The sequence below is a fragment of the Terrapene carolina genome, unplaced genomic scaffold (assembly GCF_002925995.2).
Source record: "Terrapene carolina triunguis isolate 2854851 unplaced genomic scaffold, T_m_triunguis-2.0 Scaffold247, whole genome shotgun sequence".
In the NCBI taxonomy this organism is placed as follows: domain Eukaryota; kingdom Metazoa; phylum Chordata; order Testudines; family Emydidae; genus Terrapene; species Terrapene triunguis.
Window position 1 is genome coordinate 452,348 of NW_020664598.1, and position 25,445 is coordinate 477,792.

At 49.4% G+C, this 25,445-nt stretch overlaps 1 protein-coding gene across 1 annotated transcript; it reads right to left on the reverse strand.

The window, feature by feature from the left end:
- Nucleotides 1-2,967: 2,967 nt before the first annotated feature.
- CCDC134 (coiled-coil domain containing 134) lies at nt 2,968-25,101 on the reverse strand. The gene is made up of 7 exons (XM_024200453.3): nt 24,975-25,101; nt 10,903-11,015; nt 8,669-8,790; nt 8,130-8,214; nt 6,218-6,399; nt 5,894-5,965; nt 2,968-3,950 (listed from the first exon to the last, which is right to left on the reverse strand). Exons 2-7 carry the CDS (start codon nt 11,003-11,005, stop codon nt 3,825-3,827), a joined length of 690 nt encoding a protein of 229 aa, XP_024056221.2. The 5' UTR covers nt 11,006-11,015; nt 24,975-25,101; the 3' UTR covers nt 2,968-3,824.
- Between the last annotated feature and the right edge of the window lie 344 nt (nt 25,102-25,445).

Genomic DNA, 25,445 nt, shown 5'->3' on the forward strand with positions numbered 1-25,445 from the left:
GCCTCCAGCAGCACAACCAAAGCACCATGCTGGGAGGGACACAAGGTCAGTACCAAGCGCAGGGAGGAGAGCACCACTTCCAACAGCTGCTTTGTTTGCCTTGGTCCCAACCATAGAGGACCTGGATTTCAGAGGTGCTGAGCTCCTGTAGATTCCATTGAATCAGTGCCAGTTGTGGGTATTCAGCACCTCTGACAAATCAGGCTAATAGTGATCTGGCATAGTCTTATTTCACTTGTGGGCTCTGAGGCAATCATAACCCAAGGTCCTACAGCAGCTGGGCACCATCATCATACCTTTATAGCCTATCCCCACCCTTGCTATCATCTCTCATTCACTACTGAGATGTTAGCTCCTGCTTCTATTCTTCCAGCCTTCATTGTCCGCTTGTTTCATTTTCAAACAATCACATCCTTGCTCTCGCCTGTGCTGCCCCTCACACTTGGGACCAGAGCCCTATCTGCAAGGTCACCTCACTGTCCACTTCCAGCTCCCTCTTGGAAACTCTTTTGCTGTGATGCCTACAAAAAACTTGCCAACAGGCTGCTGGTGAGCTGAGAACACTTCCCGTCGTGCTGATCAATATTGTCTTATTGTTTCCTGGTATTCCCCTCCCTCTCTCTCTACCCATTGTCTCGTCTTATACTTAGATTGTAAGCTTTTTGGGGTAGGGACCATCTTTTTTTCTTCTGTTTGTACAATGCCTAGCACAATGGGGTCCTGGTCCATGACTGCAGTACAAAATAATACCTGAACGTTGGTTCCTGGAGCCCCATCCTTTCTTTGGGAGAGGGAGCAAAGGTATACGTACGAGGGAGAACAGAACAAGGAGAGATGCAAGCAACAAATCTCTCCCCAACTGCATGAGAAGCCAGCAAGGAGCAGGGGTAAGTGCAGGCCCTGTGGGTTCTATGTCTTCCCCACGAGAGGTCTGATGGTGCATAACAGGGTCTGATCTAGCATGGCAGCCACAAGGGGGCAGATTTTAGAATATATTTAGTGCTTAAAGATGCAGGTGGTAGGCACTAATGGGATTTTCAAAAGCACTTAAGCAGGTTAGGCCCCTGACTCCCACTGAAACCAATGAGAGTTAGGTGACTAGCCTGCTTGGGTATTTTGAAAATCCCACTAGGCTCCTAAATACCTTTGAAAATCTGGCCCTAGATGCCAAGGAAGTTTGGTGGAGTGTGGGAAGAGAGTACCATTAAAAAGTTCAAAGTTATAGTACTGCATATGTTAAATGAGACATCCCAGGGGTATTTGTGTCAGTCTGAAGGTGGTAATTGTGGGACAGAATTTTTGGAATATAGACACAGTATATTTTAGAGGAAGATTCGTCTTTAAAGTGCTACAGTAACTAATTTAGCAGGTAACCAGACAGGATCAAGGGAACTCTTCCAATTGTATCTCAGCACCAATCCAGCCTCCTAAAATGTAGGAGGTTCTCAACAGGCCCAATACCCATTCCCACCACAGAGACACCCCCAGGCATCCCCTGATTCAAAACAGCTCCCATTGAAACACTAACAAGATACAATGGTTTGATTTTAAAAATTCTGATTTATTCAAGAAAAAAAAATGGCTTCCCCTTTCAATGCATGTCCAAGGAACAAATGTAACTGGCTCTTCATTTAAAAATAAATGACATTTCCCATCTCTGGCCATATAAAATAGCCTGAAGGCAGCAAGTCAGACTACAGAGTCCCTTATTCCCCACAGAAGGATAATCCCCCAGCAAGAACAAGCTAGGGCTGTGCGATTTGATCAGCGACTGAAAATACATCAAAAACAAATCTTGAGACAGTAAATTTGAGTTCTCGTGCTCAAGACAGCGAGAGGCTGATAGCGCTAGCTGGAGCTAGGCGAATGCTGCACAAGCTACTCATGCACAGCTCTGCCAACGGCCATCAATCCCAACTTGCAGCATCCCCGGCTGTTCCAGTCGTGAGCCCCTGTGCAGTGAGTACCACTTGATACAAAGCCTCCACGCAATTTGGCTCACGTGCAAACATCCACTGGGGACTTGGATGAGATCCATCAAATTCATTTAACTGGCAACCAGCTCTGGATCTGGACTACAGCGTTAGCTGCACTGAGCCCAAGGCTGGATCACTAACCTTTACCTTACTGATGACTGTTGAAATGAACATCAGTCAGAAACCAGCATATTTCTAGTACACTTACAAAAACATGTCTGTATGGAATAGCTGCACATGCAAAAGAGAAGGCTTGTTGCTCTGAGCCAGTAAGGCAGCAGGTCAGTAACAGTGCACTCACAATAACTCTGATTGGACAATTAAATCTACAGTCGGTTGCTTGGTCCAATGGAAAGAATCCATTTTTGACAGAACACATGATCATCATCTCTTTCTTCTCACTGTTTATGTAGTGGCAGGTCAGCCTGCCACGATGATCTAGGAGGTGGGTATCTTTACATTTTAACACAGCAAAATAAAGGTAATTAAAAAAATCCACAACCCAAAGCACTAGGTGAATTTAGTGAGACTGAAAGTGCCAAACTGGGACCCATGGAGTTTGAGGTCCCTTCTTTAGCCACAGCACGGGCTTCGCATCCCCCCAACAACGTGCCTCAAATCTGGAGCAAGTGGGATTCTCTAGGGGGAAGGTGGGGAAGAGGAGTTCTGCCTCCATAGCTTATTCAATCCTTGGTCTTTTTGTCAAGGCTCCCACTGAGTGCCAGTGGCCATAGTGATTGTCATGTGGGCACCTGTTTGCCAGGAACTGAGCCGAGACCAGAAACCACAAGTTCAGCTCATGCAAGCCACCAGCATAAGGAGACTTTTTTTTGTGTGTGTGGGGGGGGGGGGGGGAGTTCAGGCTGAGTCTTTACTCCAGATCCTTTGCTGGGAGGTCTTATGGTGACGTTACACTCTCTGGAGCCCGCTCAGCCTGTCCTTGCAAGCACAGCAGTCCCCCTCTCCTTCACACACACACACACACCCCCTCAAAAAAACCCAAACAGACACAACCTTTCCCCCTGCAGCCCTGGGAAAGCGGGCTGCCTCCCACTACATGGGTGGGGGTTCACCCCGTTGGCTCTCTCAAATCCAAATCAGCCAATGGTCTATTTAGATTTAAAATTATGTTTCTTTAATAAAACAGCCATTAGAAAGGAGAGATCTGATTGGTGGATGGAGGTTCCAATAATGCAGGATTTGGTATAAGTGGCAGGGGAGGGACTAGCTGGCTAATTGAACCATACAAAAGTGCCATCACTGTTGGAGCCGCTGAGTTACACCGTCTACCCCCCATTTCCAGGGGGAAGGGAGCATGTTTAATACATGATACATTGTATTTCTCCAGTAACTGAAGGTTCCCAAGACCTGTGGGTATCTGGTCTAACCACACACCCTACCATGCTTTCCCTCTGACCGGTATAACTATGCAGCTTGCAACATAGACCTGCCCAGTATAACTATGCCCTGTATCCTGCATTGTGGTTCCAGGGGGGCAGGTACCACTCTAATCCCTCCCTGCCTCCATGCAGTCTCATTGTTAATATCAGCAAAGCCCTACAGTGCATGCACCCAATGGATGTTCTCTGCTGGACCCTCTGTATGCCAATGACTATGGAGAGCTTCCCCACGGGGGGCTGTATCCAGGAGCTGCGTCCAGTCCCTTCTCAGGATTCAATCCAGTCCTTGTCCGATACACCACAGAAAAAAGGAAAACAAAAACTATTAAACAAATTAAAGGTGACCCGCCCAGCCTTCTCCTGAGGCTGCTGAGGGAGTAGGACACTCTGCTTCCAGGCGCGGCATCTCCCGCCAGCAGGGGTCTCAGCGACGAGGCCGGTGCCAGCGCTATAACTCTGACTGCGAGCGCGAGATGCGGGGCCCCTTGCGGATCTCCTTCCGTTTCTCTTCTTTCTTTCTCCGTTTCTCCTCCTCTCGCAGGGCCTTCTGGAACGTGTCTGCACTGGGGAAAAACTGAGAGCGCAAGGAGGAGCTCAGCTCCGCACGGGTGCAGACAGGAAAAGCAATCCCAGTGCCTTAGCGGTCTCGGGAAGCCTGACAATGTTCATTAATTAAATCTCTTAGTCCGTAAAGGGGGGAGAGTCTCCACTCCCTTCTGCCAGTTGTAGCCTTACTGACATCAGTGGAGAAAGCAGGTGATCCAAAGCCCATGAACAGATTCCTGATGACTCCCGTGGGCTTTAGATCAGATACTAAGCAAGAGGCACATCGGGCCCAATTACTTCTGTGAGGCAGGTACGACTGCCCCCATCTTATCGATGGGGACATTCAGAAATAGAGAGATTAAGTGACTTGCCCAAGGCAGTCCCATAAGCTCAGAGTCCCGACTCTCCTAGCCACAGACTGCAGAAGGGGCCCCCAACTCTGAGGCCGTGCTGGGGCCAAATGTAGACTATCAGAGAGAAGAGAGAGAGATGGGTTTGTGAGGGCAGCAGGGCCCGTTGGTAGCAGGGATGGCTCCTTGCCTCGCTGCCACGTGATCATTCTCTGCCAGACCCGCTGTGTGCCAATAGCTACGGAGAGCTTTCCCACAGGGGGATTGTATTGAAAGACCAGGACTCGGCAGTCAATCTGGACACATCATCAGGCTCCAGGAAGAGCTGTGTCCAACAGGACAGACAAGCCCCGACGTGGGCCCTTCGAGGGCAAAGGGGGAGATAAACAGCAGAGTGCATGGACCTGCCTTTCCCGCACTCCCGTGCATCTCACGCATTGAGCAGCAAAAGGAATTCACTCGCTGGAGCATTGAGACCCTGTAGGGAGAGGTTGCCGGCACTGCTCCATGAGTCGAGGGGGGAGGGGAAGGGAAGGGAATGATCAGACTGCTCACCAAATGGTGCCGCCATCATGGACAACACAAATGGCTTGGTGTGAACTTAGAATCCTCCCCCTCCTCCACCCCAGGCGTCAACAGCCCCGAACGTTTGGCCTTTCCATTCCCAAACCAGCTGCCTTCAGTGCAGGTGTCATAAATATAAAGGGAAGGGTAACAACCTTTATGTATGCAGTAACATCGAATCCCTCCTAGCCAGAGGTACAGAATCACTTACCTGTAAGGGGTTAATCAGTTCAATTAACCTAGTTGGCACCTGACCAGAAGGACCAATCGGGAAAGAAGATACTTTCAAATGGGGGGGGGGGGGAGTGGAAGTTTTGTTTGTGCTCTTTTTGTTTTGTTTTGTTCGCTCTCGGGACAAAGAGAGAGACCAAGCAGGTTACCCAGCTCCTAAAAAGATCCTGAACTGATACATCTAAAATTACAGAAATTGTAATAGAAAGGAAATGCGTTAGATTATCTTTTGTTTTAGCTCATGAATTTTCCCTATGCTAAGAGGTAATTTTATTCCTGTTTTGTAACTGGGAAGCAGAGTCAGAGGGGAATCCTCTGTGTTTTAAATCTTTTTATTTACACTGTAAAGTTATCTTCCATCCTGATCTTGAAGGTGTGATTCTTTTACTTTTTTTTTTTTTTTTTAAATAAAATTCTTCTTTTAAGAACCTGATTGATTTTCAGTGTCCTAAAAACCAGGGATTTGGCCTGTGCTCACTTTGTTGACCTATTGGTTGGTATATTATTCTCAAGCCTCCCCAGGAAAGGGAGTGAAGGGGCTTGGGGGGATATTTTGGGGGGGGATAGGGCTCCAAGTGGCCCCTCCCTGAATGGTTGTTTAAATCACTTGGTGGTGGCAGCAATACCGTCCAAGGACAAGGAAAGGAATTTGTGCCTTGGGGAAGTTTTTAACCTAAGCTGGTGGAATATAAACTTAGGGGGTCTTTCATGCAGGTCCCCACATCTGTACCCCAGAGTTCAGAGTGAGGAGGGAACCCTGACAGCAGGGGATAAAGGTGGAGGAGGAAACGTGCACAGGGATTGACTTGTGGTTTTGCCATTTTACCTCAGAATGGTCGGTTTTAAAGGGATTCTGGTAATCCGGAGATTTCTCACTAATTCCCAGCTCCTGAGCCATCTGTGGATCAAAAGAAAGTCAGTGCTGGAGAGCATCTCTCACCCTACTGCTCCATGCCCTGCCCCACCTCTCTTATTCCTCCCTCTCCTCCAGCCCCATCTCTCCCCCTCTCAACTCTCTTCTCTCAGTTCCCTTCTCTCCCCATTTCTCCAGTCCAATAACCGCAGTCATCCCCCCCTCCCTTCGGCCTGTCCCCTGCCTCCAGGGGGGCCGGCCATGCCGGGAGTCAGGATGATAAGCGCAGAGCCTTACCAGTCCGAGCACTTGGGAGTGAGGTCCCTGATCGAACACGCCTGTCTGGTTGCAGAAGCTGATGCCCCAGCGGACCAGGTTGTTCCAGTTGGAGTTGCGGTCAAAGTAATGGTGGACGATTTTGGGGAAACGCAGAACCACGTCTCCAAAGAAAGCCGTGTTCTCCACCACGTGGGAATAGGCTAGGGGCGGAGTCACAGGGACAGTCAACAGAGGGTCTTGTTGCACATGCACATGTCCACTTCCTTCTGCATGTAAGCCAGCAGAGATCGCCTTCCAGCCAAGAAACTCTCGGTGTGGCCCCTACTTGCGTGGCCAGGCCAGGGGGAAAGCCCTCCTCTCAAGCTGCCAAAAGGACTGCATAACAGTCCCAGTTTAAGTGGTGACATGCAGGATGTGCCCTCAAACACAGCAAGCCCTGGGTGACTGGAGGTTTCTAATTGTCTACGTCTGCTCCAGTCAGCAGACGTCCCAACGAGCGGGCACCCCTGGCTGGGTCTGGTTCAGCAGAGCGCTAATAAACACAGCAGAAGACTGCGCTTTCCTACTGACAAAGATGAGGAATGGAAGAGCCCCACCCTCCTCAGACCTGGCCAATGCAGGATTATTCCATACACTACCAACTTGAGGGGCCGCGTCTAGTCTAGTTTTAAATAACTCAGATGATGTGGCCTCCAGCACTCATTCCCCTTGGGAGACTGCTCTCCTGTATAATAGACCTAGGTGTTAGGAAGTGGGTTTTTATACTCAGCCCAACTTTTCCCTTGGTCCATTTCTTGCTTTTAAGTCAGTTATAAACCTCCTTGGTTCACCTTCCCTCTCTGCTTGCCGTTTACAGCCTACAGGTACTTTAGAAGGTTTGCATAGCCTCCTCCCTCCCCCCTGCCATCATTTAGCCAAATTCTCAAAGACAATTCAGTCATCCCACAGGGCTGAATTCATCCCTCAGATACCAATCTGTGCATCTCTCTCTGGGTGGGAGTTGTCTGATGGTCTTGCGTCTGATGAAGTGGGCATTCACCCACGAAAGCTTATGCTCCAATACCTCTGTTAGTCTTAAAGGTGCCACAGGACCCTCTGTTGCTTTTTACTGATGGTCTTTGTTTCCCTCATAAATCAACCTTCCAGCCATCATAGATACTGGCCCATAGGCTGTGGACAGGGTAAAATACAACTCTCCCCAACCTCCATCCTTGGAGTGATTTTCTCTTCTGAAACCATTACTGGCCAGCAACTGCTTAAAAAGAGGGTAATTGACAGAGGTTCTTGTGTTCCCCTACAATGTATGGGCTCTCAATCCTCATGCTTCAGGTCATAAACTAATCATTAGCTGGGGTCAGGAAGAAATTTCGTCCTTCACATTCTGTATAGCATTGCACAAAGAGATGCATTATGGGAGGTTTTACACCTCCCTCTGAAGCATTCAGCATTGAACACTGCTGAAGACAGGATACCAGACGAGGTGGCCCAATCAATTTTTTTGGTCTCCAGTGTCCTCCCTGTTCAGCACACTGGACAGAATGCCAAGTGCTTACTTTTCATCAGCCATGCAGAAGAAACAGCCAGATTCTGTTCTGCTTCACAGATCACTGGCAGAGTCCCCTGGCTCCACTCCCATCCCAGGATCTTCTAGATGCTGGCAACAATGATCCAGGAAGCAGGACAAAGAGCCAAGTGGATGAGAAAGGGTTCCCAGCGTGGACTGACCAGGGAGGCGGTAATGGTTTCATAGATTTTTAAGGCCAGCAGGGACCATTAGATCATCTAGTCAGACTTCCTGGACAACACAGGCCATCGAATTTCCCCCGTTACCCCTGCACTGAGCCCATTTGAAATGGCAAATGAGAGGGAGAGAGAAGTATGAAAGAGCACTGGAAGCGGAAACTGGGATTAAAAGGAGAGGAAGTCCTACCATCCTTTAGCTTCTCGTCCTGAGGGAAGGGCCCATCTGGAGGCACATCTGCGGCTATGAGGACCGCCCGGGAGTCCTCCAGCACCTGAACATTCAGAAAGTGAACTCAGTGAATCCATCTGCCTCCCAGATCTGATGTTTCTCCTGCCTGCCCCAGGCGTCCTGCCAGCTCCAGGCTCCTCTCACTCCCCCTCCTCCTTTTTGCTGCTGTGGCAGCTTGGTGGTGCAGTCTGCCCCGACTTTCCCACCCTGTTTTAAAACATAGCCCCGCCCTCTCACGCCCATAGTGACCTTGGTCCAGTTCCCAACCCCACTGCTCACTCTTATCAACCCCCTTCTTCTCCCCTCCCCCCCGTTGTCACATTCCCATTGTGGTGCTCTGGGCTGGGACACGCCCTCAGGAACATGGGATAAGGGTAAGTTGTACTGAGCCCTCCCTGCTCAGACATTGGTGGGAGGGCTGGGCTCCCAAAGAGCACCCAGCAGCACCCAAAGCCCCGGAGGAGGGATGGGGGCGGCAGTTAGTGGGTGACACTCACTTTGAAGAGTCCCTTGAGCATGATGTCGATGATTTTATATTGTTGGTTCACGTCGTTGAGCTCAATCAGGTTCTTCAGCGCGTTCATCTGGTCCTTGCGCTTCACCTCAAACAGCTTCTTATCTGCAGCTCTGTCAAGGATCGCGCCCACTGCCCAGACTTCACTGCTGGACCAGGCCCTGCCTCCTGACAGCATCGCAGAGTCCAACACTGAGGCCTCTGAGGTTACGTCTACATTGCATCTGGGATCGAGTCTCCCAGCCCGGGAGCACACAGTAGTGTTGGCGGTGCTCGCGTTATTGTGCTCAAAATAGCTGTGCAGAACCTCCCCGCCCTCCTATGCTCGAGAGCCTGAGCTGCAACATCACTGCAGCATCTACACAGCTATTTTTAGTGCACTAGCACGAGCCCTGCCAGCACACATTTGTGGACCTGAGATGGGAGGCTCACTTCCAAAGGTAGTGTAGATACACCGTTACAAAATACACACACACACACACACACGCCCATAGTCTCCCACAGACAGGCCACTTCCCTCTTTCCCAGAGCTGGGCTCGGCCCCACGATCTCATTTTACGGGCTTGTAACAGTTTTTCCCTCCCACAACTCCAAACTCAACGATTTCCAGCTGAGATGCACTGACCCATGCGGTGCTCCAGAAGAGAGACCGCCCAGGCCAGTACAACCAATCACTTATGGGGCCTCCACGGTGTCTGAGGGCAGGGTGTAAGTGACTGAGCCTATCCGCTCCAGCAGTTCAGAGATGGGAAACAGGAGCAGGCTTTTAACAACCCTGCAACACAGACATCTGCCAACAACCCCCTTGGGGCATTTAATAAATATTAAGCACTTATATCGAGCTTAACATTTACAACCCACTGACATGACTGGCAGTCCCAGAACAGCCACTCTGAACTCTCGTTAATTCCCAACCTCTCCTGCAATACACCAGGGGCTTTGAGCATCCTGCAATGCCAATTTGATTAACCCTTCACCAGGGGAGGCTGGCACAGACAGGAAGGATCCATGTCAGCTGCTGATGCCCAGTAAGAATGATAAACACAGAAGAGACATAGACCAGGCCGAGTGAAATTATGGACAAAGCAGCCCCTCACCAATAGCAACAGTGTCAGGCAATCATGGTGAGATAGCCCCATGCATTCATAGTGTAATTTGGTTAAAGTTTTAAGCTAAAAGTCACTTCAACTAGGCAATTATTTTGACTGGTTCCTTGAGGGTTCACTTAAAGGACAGCACTCCAGATTGTCACACTCCAGTGTGATTCCCCCAAGCTAAGAAGAGAGAAGTAAGGTCGAGGTCCTCAGCTGGTGTATGCTAGCATAGCTCCAGGGAAGTCAATGGAGCAGCACCAAGCTACACCAGTGCACGATCTGGCTGAAAAGTTCAGTCACTTTACCTGATGAAGAAGTAATCAATAGCGACTGGGTGGTGTGTGCTGATTGGTAAGAGAATTGCCTGGCTGATCTCTAAGACCTGGAAGGAATAGGACCTTTTGGCTTTGATCCCAGGCCTGTGGGAGATTTGGGATTATTTTTGGAGAATTCATATGGACTAAGACAGGACAAACCCTGACAATTCCTGCAAGAATCTCACTGAGAGTATTTGGAAGCGGGGAGAGAAAGTGTATTATGGGTCACTGTGCTTTTCTCCCTGGGAGCACAGGACAGGTCACCACACTGTGGCTGAAACTCTTGTCCAGTCTGTACCTACTCTGCGCCAAGCTGAGAATCTGCCTCTATGCTAACCAAGGATAAAAGAATGAAGCGAAATGGGTCTTATATAAGCAAACTACTGAGCCTAGATAAATCCTCCCTACAGAAGAGCAAAGATGTGCCAGCTCAGCAGTTCTGATGCTATCCCGAAATCAGAGTCAGGGTCATCTAGTTCATCACCTATCGCTTGGCTAACACAGGCTTGGTCTTTGCAATTCCTCTTCTCAGCCCAGCTCTACCTGATTCAGTTAATGCGGTTCCCACCATTGCCCCTGGGGACTGTTCCCCAGTGTGTTAGATCTCACAGTGAGGAAATAGTTCCCAATATTCAGTCTGCATTTTCCTTAGTTCACATTATCCGTAATTCTAACCCTGAGGCCCCCTCAATAACTCCTTTCCCTCTTCGGTGCTTAATCCTTCTAATATCTGTCAACTGCTCTTGCAGTCCTCCCCTCGCCCGCCCTCACTCACAGCCCAAGCGCAGGCCTGGAGAGAAGGATACAGATTTCCAACCCAGAGTCTATACTCTGTTTCTCTGTGTCTGAAGAGCTGCCCCTGGACAACATCAGCGTGACGAGAAAGGTGCAGACCCGGAACAAATCCATGTCTGAAGTCCTGGATCAGAAAAAACAACAACAAAGACTTCATGAGCTGGATAAGATGTACAAACCTCCCCACACATCCCAGCGCCACGTGCCACACAACCCTCTGACATCCAGAGCCAAATAGCATCCCCTGGACAGATGACAGTGGTTCTTGTTGAAGAGGCGTCTTTCTCATCAGTCTTATATCCATTTCCCTGTCTTCTCCCCACTGCACAACAGGTGCATTAATAGGGGGAGGCAGGGCTGCCATTTCCTCTTACGTTTCATCCAATAGTCACTGGCAGAAGCAGGATGGTGGTCAAGATCCATCAGGAACCTAAGACTGCCCAGCACAAGAGACAGGGATATCAGACTATATGGGACAGGGCTCTGACCCCGTTCACCAAATCCAGTTATTCTCAATGAAGTCTGAACTCCGTTTGACCTACTCTTCAAACTTGCCTTTAGCAACGGTGTTCTATGCTACTGCCTAAAGCCACTTTCTTAAGAACTTCCTCCGAACTTCTAGCCCAAACAGTTCTATGTTTCATTGCAGGGTGTCACTCCCGTTCCTGCCTCGGCATTAGCTCCTTGGGGGTATTATCTATGCAGTCCTGTTAGGATCCCCCGCATTTAATCGCCTGAGCAGGGTAGGGAGGCACAACCAACAATTATAATTCAAAGGGGGGGGACTCAGCTCAAAAAGTTTGAAAACTGCTCAGGGTGCAGGGAGAGGGATAGCTAGGGCCTAGGAACTGTGTGCAGTGAGGCATGTAGCTCAAGATGCACGGAGAGGGGTAGCTAGGAGCTGTGTGCCGGCAGGGGGTTGCTCAGGGAGTAGCTAGGAGCTGTGTGCCGGCAGGGGGTTGCTCAGGGAGTAGCTAGGACAGGGGTCCCCAACACGGTGCCTGCGGGCACCATGGCGCCCGCCGGGGCGTCTAAGTGCGCCCGCGTACTGGCCGGCAGACGAGCATCTGCCAAAATGCCGCCGACAAGCAGCATCATCCAGAGGGATCACCGCCGAAATGCCGCCGATGCCTATTGACGTTGCCGCTTGTCGACGGCATTTTGGCGGATGCTCGTCCACCGCCACAGTCCTCCATGGCTCGTCGTCTGGCGCCCGCCAGACAAAAAAGATTGGGGACCACTAAACTAGGAGCTGTGTGCCGGCAGGGGTAGCTCGGGGTAGCTAGGAGCTGTGTGCAGGCAGGGGGTAGCTCAGGGGGTAGCTAGGAGCTGTGTGCAGGCAGGGGGTTGCTCAGGGGGTAGCTAGGAGCTGTGTGCAGGCAGGGGGTAGCTAGGAGCTGTGTGCAGTGAGGCATGTAGCTCAGGGTGCAGGGAGAGGAGTATCTGGAGCTGTGTGCTGGGGCGGGCACACCTTGTTGCAGTCGCTGCTCACCGAGGGCTCTGCTGGCCCCCCGCCTGGGCGGGTCTTACCAGCTGCCCGAGAAGTCAAAGGGGGCTGGGAGCTGGGGAGCAGCCACAACTCTGGTGACCAGCAGCAGCAGGAGACAGGGAATGCCGCAGTTTCCCGCTCCATGGCACCAGCCACAGCCCCGCACTACCCAGCTCCAGCCTCCAACCTGGCCAGGGGGCAGGGTCTAGGGGGACTGCAGGAGAGAAGGAAGTGTGTATGTGTATGTGTGTGTGGGGGGGGGGGGGGGGGGGGGGGGCTGCCCTCGGGACTGCCTCCCTTGGGAAAGGGCCCGGGGGTGGGGGGGGGGGGGAAACCCCCCCCCCCCCCGAGGCCCCTCCTCCCCCCAAATCTGCCCATGGTCTTCTGGCTTCAGCCCTACAGGGAGTGCCACGGCTCCCGGCTTCAGCCCCGCAGGGGGCACCAGGGCTTGGTTTAAGACCCTGCAGCTCCTGGCTTCAGTCCCGTGGAGGACTCTGGAGCTCATGGCTCCCGGCTTCCTCCCTGTGGCTCCCAGCTTTAGCCCCATGGGGGGCACCAAGGCTCCAGACTTCAGCCGTGGCCCCCGCCGCCCCCCTGAAAACAGCCTGCGGACCCAGGACTCCCGGTTAAGAACCACTGCACTAGTGTATGTGGTAAATAAAGACAGGCAATGTAGGAGCTGCATAACAGAAATCGCTCTGCGTGGGGGATCCAGTCCCTGAACAAGAAAAGAGAACGCCACCATATCAGGTAGAAGTGGTCCTGCCTGGAGTGCTAGATTTACAGTAATCCCTCAAGTAGGGGATGAGAGAGACGTCAAGGAGGGTCAGAGAGGTCCACATATAAGTCAACATGTGCCTTCTCTCCAGGCACAGATTTCTTGGCACATATCAGGATAGATAAGGCCTACAAAGAAAAACAGTCCCTGGTTATTCAGGTGCTGGGATTGAGAGCATTCTCAAGAGTCTATTCTGCTTCTCCAAGGGAAAAGAACATTACTTATGGAGAGCAGCAGAGCCACCCAAACCACCCCCCTCCAGGCCACTCCTTCCAGGGACAAAGGCTGACAGTTGACAGGACTAAACTTTTTATTGCAATGTAACAAACACTGCAAGTCAATTCTTTCTGAATAGGTAATTTGTCCAACTGAAACAGGGGATCCGCACTGGTAGCTGCAAATCCCAGAACATCATCGGGTAAACCTCTCTCCCATAGGAGTCAGAGTCCCACCACGCCAGACTACCAGGTTCAGAGACGCTGAGCGCAGCATGAGGGAGAGTTACAGAGCAGACAAACTGAAGGCTGCAATCAAATGCATGCTTTTTGCTATGTTTCTGAGACCTATATGGCCAAAGGCAGCACTTGCAGGAGCTAAAGTATCAAAGTGATCACATCCAGTATTATAAAATGTAAGGTGCTTTTTTCAAATCCGGAGAACGTCATGGGCCCTCTCCAATTCAGGAGCTGAGCAAAGGCTGGAAGGAGAAATGTTCTGGTCCCAGTGAAAAGTAGATGCACTGCTTTAGGCACAATACTGCACAATGCACAACAAAGTCCTTGTGAAAAATTTACAGTGGAGATCAAAGCTATGGGCTCAAACAGAGCGTTTGCAGAGCCTCCTGCAAAGGAGAGTGAGGGCCAAAGCAGAGCTGGGATAAGTAGACGCAAATTCCACCAAGCCAAAGGCAGCTGCTCAATCTCTGTGATTCTCCTTAAGGGTTTTGGATCGAAGGAAAAGGAACAGCCTGTGGACTGAAAGATCATCAGCTGTCACTTGGGATCCAGACACCTGTTTGTGTGCGACTCTGTGTGTGTGTCCTTAGCCAACATCCTTGTCTGCTCCCATGTGATGCTACAACCATAAGGAGCAGACTGACCATAGCTGAGATGTCAGAGGGATCCGGGTGGAAAGGTCTGTGGCAGCTGGAGTCAGCTAGTCAGTCCATTGGGAGCTTCCAGCCCAGACTGTACAGTGAATGACCAGGCTGCCAGCAGCTCTCTGGAAAGGGGATGGGAAGAATTCCTGCCTGTAACTGCTTTGTTCTGCTGCCCAAGGTGGCTTGGCTGGGCCCTCCTTCTCCTGCTGCTGAGAAGTCTTGGGCAGAATCTGTGGTGACTGTTTCCTCACAAGGGTCTCCAAAACCACAGAGTCCTTTTAAGTGGGGCACAGTATGAAGAGACACTGGCTGGCTGAAGGGAGGACAGGGAAATAGAGTGTGCAGCAGCCCCCTCTGGGGCCGTGGAGAGCCATCAGTGCTGAACTAACAGACGGGCAGCACTGCCACGGAGAGATGTAAGCAGATGCAGACATAGGTAACAGAGGAGTTGATGGGGACTGGGAGCAACTCATCAGCTACCTGAGGGGAGAAACAAGGGGGGAAGAGAAGCAGGGAGCCAGAGGCCAAATTGCCCAGCCTCATCACACTGATCCAGTGAAATAGGAGGCTAGTGGGACACATTGCACAGTTACAGCTCACACTGCTGTGATCCCACCTGCTCAGGTTCCAGGGCCGGCTCTGGCTTTTTTGCCACCCCAGGCAAAAAAGCCTCCGGCCACGCCCCCCCCCCTGTGGGGGGGGGGGGGGGGGGGCGGGGGGGGGGGGCGGCGGGCCCCGGCGGGGGGGGCGAGCCCGCCCCTGGCCCCGCTCTCCCCAGTGGCTGGAGTGCCGCGCCGCCCCCCTCCAGGTGCCGCCCCAAGCACAAGCTTGGTGGGCTGGTGCCTGGAGCCGGCCCTGTCAGGTTCAATTCTCCTGTGAAGATGAGACTACAAAGAGCACAGATCCACCCAGACTAGACCCTCCTGGTTCAGATAAGTGAATCAGCCAGGACTAGGGAGCAGCACTGACAACGGGGGAGGTTACTTGCTCAAGTAGGTTGAAGTCCTGCTCATCCTGTAGCAGAGACCCTCATTTCGCCTGCCCAGAGAAACAAAATGACATGAGAGCCTCAGAGGAGTCAGAGCATTTGGGCAGGTCTCCAGTGCAAAAGGTAACTGTGTCTGAACATGGCTGTCGGCCATCACATTCACTGACCCAAGGCTGACTTGTCTACATGCATTCAGCCCCAGGTTGGCTAACAAGCCTGCCAACAACTGCGCTGAGACATGGTTACATTTCATAGTGTCAGAGAAGCTGACGAAAGCTGGAGCTGCTCACTGCCCTTAACAAGAGGGTGAGCAATGCTGCCATCTGCCAGCAGGTCTTCTTGCTCCTGAATGCTCCCAATGGACTTCTGACCTTTAACACTACCACATAAAGAGCTGTTGTTTAAAGAACACTAGTCCCATATGTTAGATGGCTTAAGTCTTTGCATTTGCGTTTCCAGCCAAATAAATCCCGTTAAATCTGTCTGACTGACGTGCACACACACACGTCTGTTCTATGCTGGGGAATTTACCCCCCAAAATTCTAACAGGTTCTAAAATTGGTTCACTAAATCAATATTAAAAGTGGCCAATTTCACAAAGCTGAAAACTTTGTTATGAACCAAATCAGCTGAGAGGAAGAATTTAATCAGAAAAATTTGAATGATAATTGGGAATTGTTTAAGAATACTTTACTAGATGCCCAAAAAGCCACAATTGAGGAGGAAGGCCGTATGAGTTAAAAAAAAAAATCGACCTGGTTTAGAGGGGAAGTGAAAGCAGCTATAAAAAAAAATAGATAACAAATGGAAGAAAAAGGAAGTTGCATAATAATTAATATAAATCATAAGCTAGGAATTGTAGAAAATTGATAAGGAAAGCAAAGGGACACAAGGAGAACTCTATGTAGAGTTGAGGACAATAAGGAGTTTTAAAAATATATTAGGAACAAAAAGAATCCTAATAATGCTATTTGTCCATTACTAGATGGAATTGGTAGCATTATCAATAACACTGCAGAAAAGGCAGAAGTCTTCAATAAATATTTCTGTTCTGTATTTGGGGAAAAAGCAGATCATGGTGATGATAACACTATTTCCTTTCCACTAGTATCTCAGGAGGATGTTAAACAGCAGTTACTAAAGTTAAACGTTTTTATATCAGCAGGTCTGGATAACTTAAAACTGTTGGATGTAAAAGAACTGGTTGCGGACCTCACTGGACTGTTAATGTTGATTTTTCCATTAAGCCTAGGAATACTGGGGAAGTTCCAGAAGACTGGAAGAAAGCTAATGTGCCAATATTTTAAAAGGGTAAACAGGATGACTGAAGTAATTATAGGTCTGTCTTTCTGACATCGATCCAGGCAAGATAATGGAGCAGCTGATTCAGGACTCAAAGAATTAAAGGAGGGCAATATTATTAATGACAATCAACACAGGTTTATGGAAAATAGATCCTGTCAAACTAACTTGATATCTTTTTTGATGAGATTACAAATTTGGTTGATAAAGATTAAAATAGTGTTGATATAGAATCATAGAATATCAGGGTTGGAAGGGACCTCAGGAGGTCATCTAGTCCAACCCCCTGCTCAAAGCAGGACCAATTCCCAACTAAATCATCCCAGCCAGGGCTTTGTCAAGCCTGACCTTAAAAACCTCTAAGGAAGGAGATTCCACCACCTCCCTAGGTAATCCATTCCAGCGCTTCACCACCCTCCTAGTGAAAAAGTTTTTCCTAATATCCAACCTAAACCTCCTCCACTGCAACTTGAGACCATTACTCCTTGTTCTGTCATCAGGTACTACTGAGAACAGTCTAGATCCATCCTCTTTGAAACCCCCTTTCAGGTAGTTGAAAGCAGCTATCAAATCCCCCCTCATTCTTCTCTTCTGCAGACTAAACAATCCCAGTACCCTCAGCCTCTCATCATAAGTCGTGTGCTCCAGCCCCCTAATCACTTTTGTTGCCCTCCGCTGGACTCTTTTCAATTTTTCCACATCCTTCTTGTAGTGTGGGGCCCAAAACTGGACACAGTACTCCACATGAGGCCTCACCAATGTCAAATAGAGGGGAATGATCACGTCCCTCGATCTGCTGGCAATGCCCTACTTATACAGCCCAAAATGCTGTTAGCCTTCTTGGCAACAAGGGCATACTGTTGACTCATATCCAGCTTCTCGTCCACTGTAACCCGTAGGTCCTTTTCTGCAGGACTGCTTCCTAGCCATTCGGTCCCTAGTCTGTAACAGTGAATGGGATTCTTCCGTCCTAAGTGCAGGACTCTGCACTTGTCCTTGTTGACCCTCATCAGGTTTCTTTTGGCCCAATCCTCTAATTTGTCTAGGTCCCTCTGTATCCTATCCCTACCCTCCAGCGTATCTACCACTCCTCCCAGTTTAGTGTCATCTGCAAACTTGCTGAGAGTGCAGTCCACGCCATCCTCCAGATCATTCATGAAGATATTGAACAAAACCGGCCCCAGGACCGACCCTTGGGGCACTCCGCTTGAAACCAGCTGCCAACTAGACATGGAGCCATTGATCACTACCCGTTGAGCCCGATGATCTAGCCAGCTTTCTATTCACCTTATAGTCCGTTCATCCAGCCCATACTTCTTTAACTTAACCAAAAGGAGGCTGAGGGTGGATATGATTGCTCTCTTTAAATATATCAGAGGTATAAATACTAGGGAGGGAGAGGAATTATTTCAGCTTAGTACAAATGTGGACACGAGAACAAATGGATATAAACTGGCCGTCGGGAAGTTTAGGCTTGAAATTAGACGACGGTTTCTAACCGTCAGAGGGGTGAAGTTCTGGAACAGCCTTCCGAGGGAAACGGTGGGGGCAAAAGACCTCTCTGGCTTTAAGATTAAGCTTGATAAGTTTATGGAGGGCATGGTTTGATGGGATAACATGATTTTAGTCAATAAGTCAATAACATGCCATCGCTGGTAATTAGTATCAATGGTCAATGTGGGTCTGGCTGGAGATTCTTGCCCGCATGCTCGGGGTTCTGCTGATCGCCATATTTGGGGTCGGGAAGGAATTTTCCTCCAGAGTAGATTGGCAGAGGCCCTGGAGGTTTTTTGCCTTCCTCTGCAGCATGGGGCAGGGGTCGCTTGCTGGAGGATTCTCTGCGACTTGAAGTCTTTAAATCATGATTTGGGGACTTCAACAGCTGAGTCAAGGGAGAGAATTATTCCAGGAGTGGGTGGGTCAACTTTTGTGGCCTGCATCATGCGGGAGGTCAGACTAGATGATCATAATGGTCCCTTCTGACCTTAAAGTCTATGAGTCTATGAGTCTAACTTGCCGGCAAGAATGCTGTGGGAGACCGTATCAAAGCTTTGCTGAAGTCAAGGAATAACACATCCACTGCTTTCCCCTCATCCACAGACCCAGTTATCTCCTCATAGAAGGCAATTAGGTTAGTCAGGCATGACTTGCCCTTGGTGAATCCATGCTGACTGTTCCTGATCACTTTCCTCTCCTCTAAGTGCTTCAGAATTGATTCCTTGAGGACCTGCTCCATGGTTTTTCCAGGGACTGAGGTGAGGCTGACTGGCCTGTAGTTCCCCGGATCCTCCTTCTTCCCTTTTTTAAAGATGGGCACTACATTAGCCTTTTTCCAGTCATCTGGGACCTCCCCCAATCGCCATGAATTTTCAAAGATAATGGCCAATGGGTCTGCAATCACATCCGCCAACTCCTTTAGCACCCTCGGATGCAGCGCATCTGGCCCCATGGACTTATGCTCGTCCAGTTTTCTAAATAGTCCCGAACCACTTCTTTCTCCACAGAGGGCTGGTCACCTTCTCCCCATACTGTGCTGCCCAGTGCAGCAGTCTGGGAGTTGACCTTGTTTGCGAAGACAGAGGCAAAAAAATTATTGAGTACATTAGCTTTTTCCACATCCTCTGTCACTAGGTTGCCTCCCTCATTCAGTAAGGGGCCCACACTTTCCTTGACTTTCTTCTTGTTGCTAACATACCTGAAGAAACCCTTCTTGTTACTCTTAACATCTCTTGCTAGCTGCAACTCCAAGTGCCATTTGGCCTTCCTGATTTCACTCCTGCATGCCTGAGCAATATTTTTATACTCCTCCCTGGTCATTTGTCCAATCTTCCACTTCTTGTAAGCTTCTTTTTTGCGTTTAAGATCAGCAAGGATTTTACTGTTAAGCCAAGCTGGTCGCCTGCCATATTCACGATTCTTTCTACACATTGGGATGATTTTTTCCTGCAACCTCAATAAGGATTCTTTAAAATACAGCCAGCTCTCCTCGACTCCTTTCCCCCTCATGTTATTCTCCCAGGGGATCCTGCCCATCAGTTCCCTGAGGGAGTCAAAGTCTGCTTTTCTGAAGTCCAGGGTCCGTATTCTGCTGCTCTCCTTTCTTCCTTGTGTCAGGATCCTGAACTTGACCATCTCATGGTCACTGCCTCCCAGGTTCCCATCCACTTTTGCTTCCCTTACTAATTCTTCCTGGTTTGTGAGCAGCAGGTCTAGAAGAGCTCTGCCCCTAGTTGGTTCCTCCAGCACTTGCACCAGGAAATTGTCCCCTACACTTTCCAAAAACTTCCTGGATTGTCTGTAGTATACTTAGACTTTTATAAAGTTTTTGACTTAATACTGTGTGGCATTTTGAAGAAAAACTAGAACAATATAAAATTAACATGGCAAACATTCAATGGATTAAAAGCTGGCTAATCGATGAGTCTCAAAATATAACTGAAATGGGGAATCATCACTGAGAAGATGTGCTTCTAGTAGGGTTTTGTGGAGATCAGTTCTTGGCTCTATGCTATTGAACATTTTTATAAGTGACCTGCGAGACTACATAAAATCATCACTAACAAAGTTTGCAGATAACACAAAAATCGAGGGAGTGGTAAATAATGAAGAGGACAGGTCACTGATACAGAGCAATCTGGATTGCTTGGTAAACTGCATGATGGGGGACTCTATCCCGGGAAGCAGTGACTCTGAAAAAGATTTGGGTATCATGGTGGATAATCAACTGAGCATCACCTCCCAGTATCATGCTGAGGCCAAAAGAGTTAATGCGATCCAGGATGCATAAACTGGGGAATCTTGATTTGAAATGGAGAGGTTATATTACCTCTGATATTTGGCACTGGTGCGACCGCTGCTGGAATACGGTGTCCAGTTTTGGCGTTCACAATTCAATTTTATGTTGATAAACTGGAGAGGGTTCTGAGAAGAGCCATGAGAATTATTAAAGGATTAGAAAACATGTCTTATATAGTGATTGAGTCTATCTATTTAGCTTAAGAAAGAGAAGGTTACGGGATGACTTGATTGCAATCTATAAGTACCTATATGGGGGGGAAATATTTAATAACAGGCTCTTCTGTCTAACAGAGAAAAGTATAACACAATCCAATGGCTGGAAGCTGAAGTGAGACAAATTCAGGCTGGAAATAAGGTGTAAATTTTTAACAGTGAGAGTAATTAACCATTGGAACAATTTACCAAGATGAGACGGGGTGGACTAGGCCCAGAGGCCCCCAGCTAGAGGTCTCAGGGTCTTGCCACACTTGTCCCAGGTAAGGAGCAGTGGAGAGGTCCTCGAAGCAGGCTAGAGTGGCTGCAGGGGAAGCAGCCAATCAGGGCCCAGGAGGGCTCTATAAAAAGGAGCTACAGAGCAGCCAGAGACAGAGTAGTTCCTTGCTAGAGTTGGAGGAGTGTGGATGGCTGAGGGAACTGCAGCACAATGGACAGCCCAGTGCTAATAGGGACTGGGGAAGCAAGGAAGAGCTCCTGGCTGACTACTGGTCCTGAGCTTAGAAGAGCCCTGAACTAAGGGTGAGGCATTGGTGAAGGCTGCCCTCCCGCCACAGGCCACTGGGGAAGGGCCTACAATTGGATATCAGTAAACCACCAGAAGGGGACTGAACTCTCAAGAGGCCCAACTGAAGACTAGGGCCAAAACAGACTAAGACGGCAAAACCATTGCCTCCAGGGAGGAAGCCCTGGGGGTATGGCCTAATGGCAGAGCTGGGATTGGTTTAAAGACCGCGGACACAGTCAACCAGGGGGAGTGCTCATGAGAGGTAGGTGCTGACCCCATTACACAAGGGTTGTGAAGGATTCTTCACCACTGGTCATCTTAAATCAAGAAAGATCTTATGCTTTTCTAAAAGATCTGCTCTAGGAATTGTTTTGGAGAATTTTTATGGCCTGTCTTATACATGAGGTCAGACTAGATGATCACAATGGTCCCTTCCGGCCTTGGAATCTATGGAGCTGTATTGTAAACCAGGTCATCTGGACCATTTGTACTGAGCCACCATCTTCAGCAGGCTCTGAAAATGGTTTAGGCCACCTGTAGCATGATTCACACTGCAGTTCCAAGGGGCTTTAAAATCACATTAGCTAACCTGCGTTTCAAGTCGGTTAGAATTCTGTGGACATGTTTCCCACCCAGACCAGGCCACTGGTTTACAGGTCTTGGGGTGGAAATTTTCAGGTGATGCTCTTCTGTGTTTTCTCTAGGAAAAAATTCCCCTTGGAAGTTGGAATCCTTGCCTCAGTCTTCACCATCTTAGGGATAATATGAGAGGGAGAAATTTGAAATACACATTCCACACCTCCTACTGAAACAATCTTTGCTGAAGCAGAGTTGTTGCCACAACCTCAGGCAGAGAGAAGGTTGGGAAGCAAAGGCCTATGTTGTTCCAGATGGGAAGCAGTTGCCACTAATACTCTCTGCCAGCTCTGTCCAGCTGGTTGGTTCAGCAGAAAATCCATTTGTCTGAATTGGTCGCTTGAATCTCCCAATTTAGATTGTGTTTAAAAAGCCAGTATGAATAGCCTGGCTTTGAGAATGGTTACCATTTTCAATTCAATTAGAGGGGGGCAGTAAGCTGTAAATATTCTCCTGCGGTAACTCAAAATCCTCAGCATCTGGCTAGTGCATGAGAAGAAAATCTGCAATCTACCTACATCTTCCAGGATTCGTGTCACCTTGGTATCTGAGCTCCTCACAAGCAGTTAGGGATTTATTCTCACAACAACCCCAGGAGGTAGAGATGTATCATTATTCCCACTTGAATTTAAAATACACACACATATAAGGAATTGGGCAGAGAAATTAAGTCACTCGCCCCAGGTCTACAGAGAGTCTGTTGCAAAGCAGTGAATGGAATCGTCAGAAGTCTCTGGCTAGCCCTCTGCTTTAGCCACAGACCTCTTTAGTGAAATGGATCGATTTAGGTGCCTTGTCCAAGCTGAACGAAATGTAAAAAACAAAACAGCATCAGTGGTGGAAACTATACAAGATATTCTCACTTCTTTACATCTGAACAGCGCAAGATATTATTAGTAACACAGGTATGGAATAATTAAATACAATGACCTCAATGGTCCCTTAAAATGCAGATTAGATAGATTAAATATTCTGGGGCAGATCATCACATGGTGTTAATTGGCATCACTCCTATTGAAGTCAATGGAGCCACCATGATTTACGCCAGCTACGGATCCGGCCCCAGCATATTTAATTTTAGTGGCTTGTGTTCACTTGAGGGAAATCAGCAGCACCTTAAAAGGCTCATGTGTGGTACGGTTGAACCATGGAGCTTCCCTTTAAGCACTGCGGGAGCCAGTCTTTATCACACAAGGTGGTAATGGTGTGGAAATTGGATTAGCTCTCATTTCCCCAGCAGCTTTCTGAAAAACCCAGCCATCTGATTGTCATCCACACATCAATTACAGAACAGCAAGCATCACACAAGTAGGACATAATTCTGTCACAATGCAGGCTGTGAAAAATCTTGAAAGGTATCTGTCCTTTTTAAGGACTGCTTTTTAATGACTAGAATGGGAGCATAAGAGTAGAGGGGGAGGGGGGAAATGAGACCATGATGTGACAGAGGAGAGAGCCCCTTTATGGAATGTGCATACTCCCTGTAATTGTTGTCCAGCACATAGATGATATGAGGATAGGTGCCATGTGTGGGTGGGTGTGAAGGAGAGATCCAATTACAGAAAATTTCAGTGTTTGACAGCAACAGAGTCTTTTATAAAAGTGACATGCTTCCAACACTGGAAAAAGGGAAAAGAAAATTACCTCTCCTAATCATGTCAGAGGGATTATCTATTGGGATACATCGAAGAGTAACTGCAGGAAAGATCAAAGTGATTTACAGACATTAATTAAAGCATCACAAACAACCCTGTGAATTCCACGTTTCTATGGGGCATTCAGCAGAGATCATCTGTTGGAGTCTAGCAGGCGTAGCCTATACCAGAGGCCATAGGTGCCACGGACGGGGGGAAGAAGGTCTGGTGGCCTTCAGTCCCTCATGTCTTTTTCTTGCACTCCTCTGCTCCTGAGAGATGCGGAGAAGCAGACTTTAAGAGAGAGGTGTATGAGGTCAGAAACAAGCTTCCTCCTTTGTGGTATAATAATGCAAAGTCAGAGGCATTATGGGGAGTTTAAGCCTTCCTCTGAAACATCTAGATTTGGCCGCTATCAGAGACACAGGATAATAGATCAGCAAGGTCATTGGGCTGATCTAATATCACAATCCTTTCCATAGTTATAAATAGGACACCATTTTTTGCACACAACATATCAGACTAACATCTAGTCAGAAAGTTACCCTCTTAGGCAGGAACAAAACCATACCAGGTACCGGCCAGACTCCTCAATTAAGTATTGCTAGTAGTGTGAGCAAGGAACTGAAAGACAACGTGGATCTATGCAGTGCTTAATTTGCATCACGGCTGAGCACCGGCGCCTCTAGGCTTGGCAGTTCATAGACCCAGCACCTCTGGGCTTGCCCCGTCAGTTATGAAAGTAAAAAAATTTCTTGAGCCCTGGCACCTAATTGTTTGAGCCCAAAACCTCTTTCATTACAAAATTACGCACTAGATCTATGCCTAGCTCTGCCTATGACTCATGGCCTGCATGACCATGGGGGGCGGGGGGACACTCAATTTAGCTGTGCTGCAGTTTACCCATCTGTAAAATGGGCATAACAACACAGCTGCCTCACAGGCTGTTGTGAGGCTGGTCTATGAAGCACTCTGAGATACTTCGATGAAAGATGCTCTAAGTGACATGGAGAAGACCATCCAGCCCAGTTATTTGCTTGCATTTTATTAGCTTGATCTCAAAATAGCTCCCTGCACAGGCCAGGTCCTCTGCATTGCCTAGTCTAGTAGGGTGGGTATGGCTTGTGGCCAGCCTGAAGTTAGGCTACCATCATTCTCCAGCAATCCACCCCCTCCTCTCCGTTAACCGCTCTGTGCCTAGCCATGAAGAACGAGCCAGGGATGACCCATCACGGGAACTTACGGTGGTGCCCCCCGAAAGGAAGGAACAGGTTCTGCTCCTTACCCCGCAGGCGGCGCGGTGGCTCGTTAACCAGGAGATTTCAGTGGGGCGAAGCGCCGCGGGGCTGGCGCAGGGCGGGCTACAGCAGAAAGCCACGTTCCAAGCCCACGAGAGAGCAACGAGCCTCCCCGGCGCTGGGGGCTGGTGCCCCTGCACCCTGCAGGCCTGGCCGCTGGGCCGAGCCGGTCTCTCTCCCCGCCGCCCGGTGCTGAGCAGCCCGCGGCGGGCAGCAGCTGGCCCCGCGCCCGGCACGTGCGGGCAGCGCTCAGCCCGCGCTCCCCCGGGACCGGGCAGCGCCGCGATCGCACCTGCCGCGCGCGGGCCGAGCAGCGCCTCCCCCCGGCCCGCGCCCTCACCTGCCGCCGCCGGGGAGGCTCCAGCCTGCGGGGCCGCCGCTCACTGGCACCGGGCTGTCATGCCGCCGCCGCCGCCGCTCTTCTCCTGCCCGGGAGCGGGCTGTGCGGGCCGGCCGTGCGAAGAACGATCCAGCATGCACCGCTCGGCGATGTCACTTCCTGAGCCCGCCGCCGGCCCCACGAGCCGGTGCAGGGCAATCGGACTCAGCAGCAGGTTACCAGTGCAGGGTGCTGTCTTGGCCCGGTTTCACTGCACAGCTACAATCACATTGTTCTCTGAGCACACCGTGATTCCAATCGCCTTCTGGACTTCCACCTGGTGACAACACAGGCCACTGAATCTGGTCAACAACAGAGAGACAGACCAGGTGTCCCGATTTTAAAAGGACCATCCCGCTGATAGGGGCTTTGTCTTATATAGGATCAGTGCTTAATTTGTAATGAAAGAGGTGCTGGGGCTCAAGCAATTTT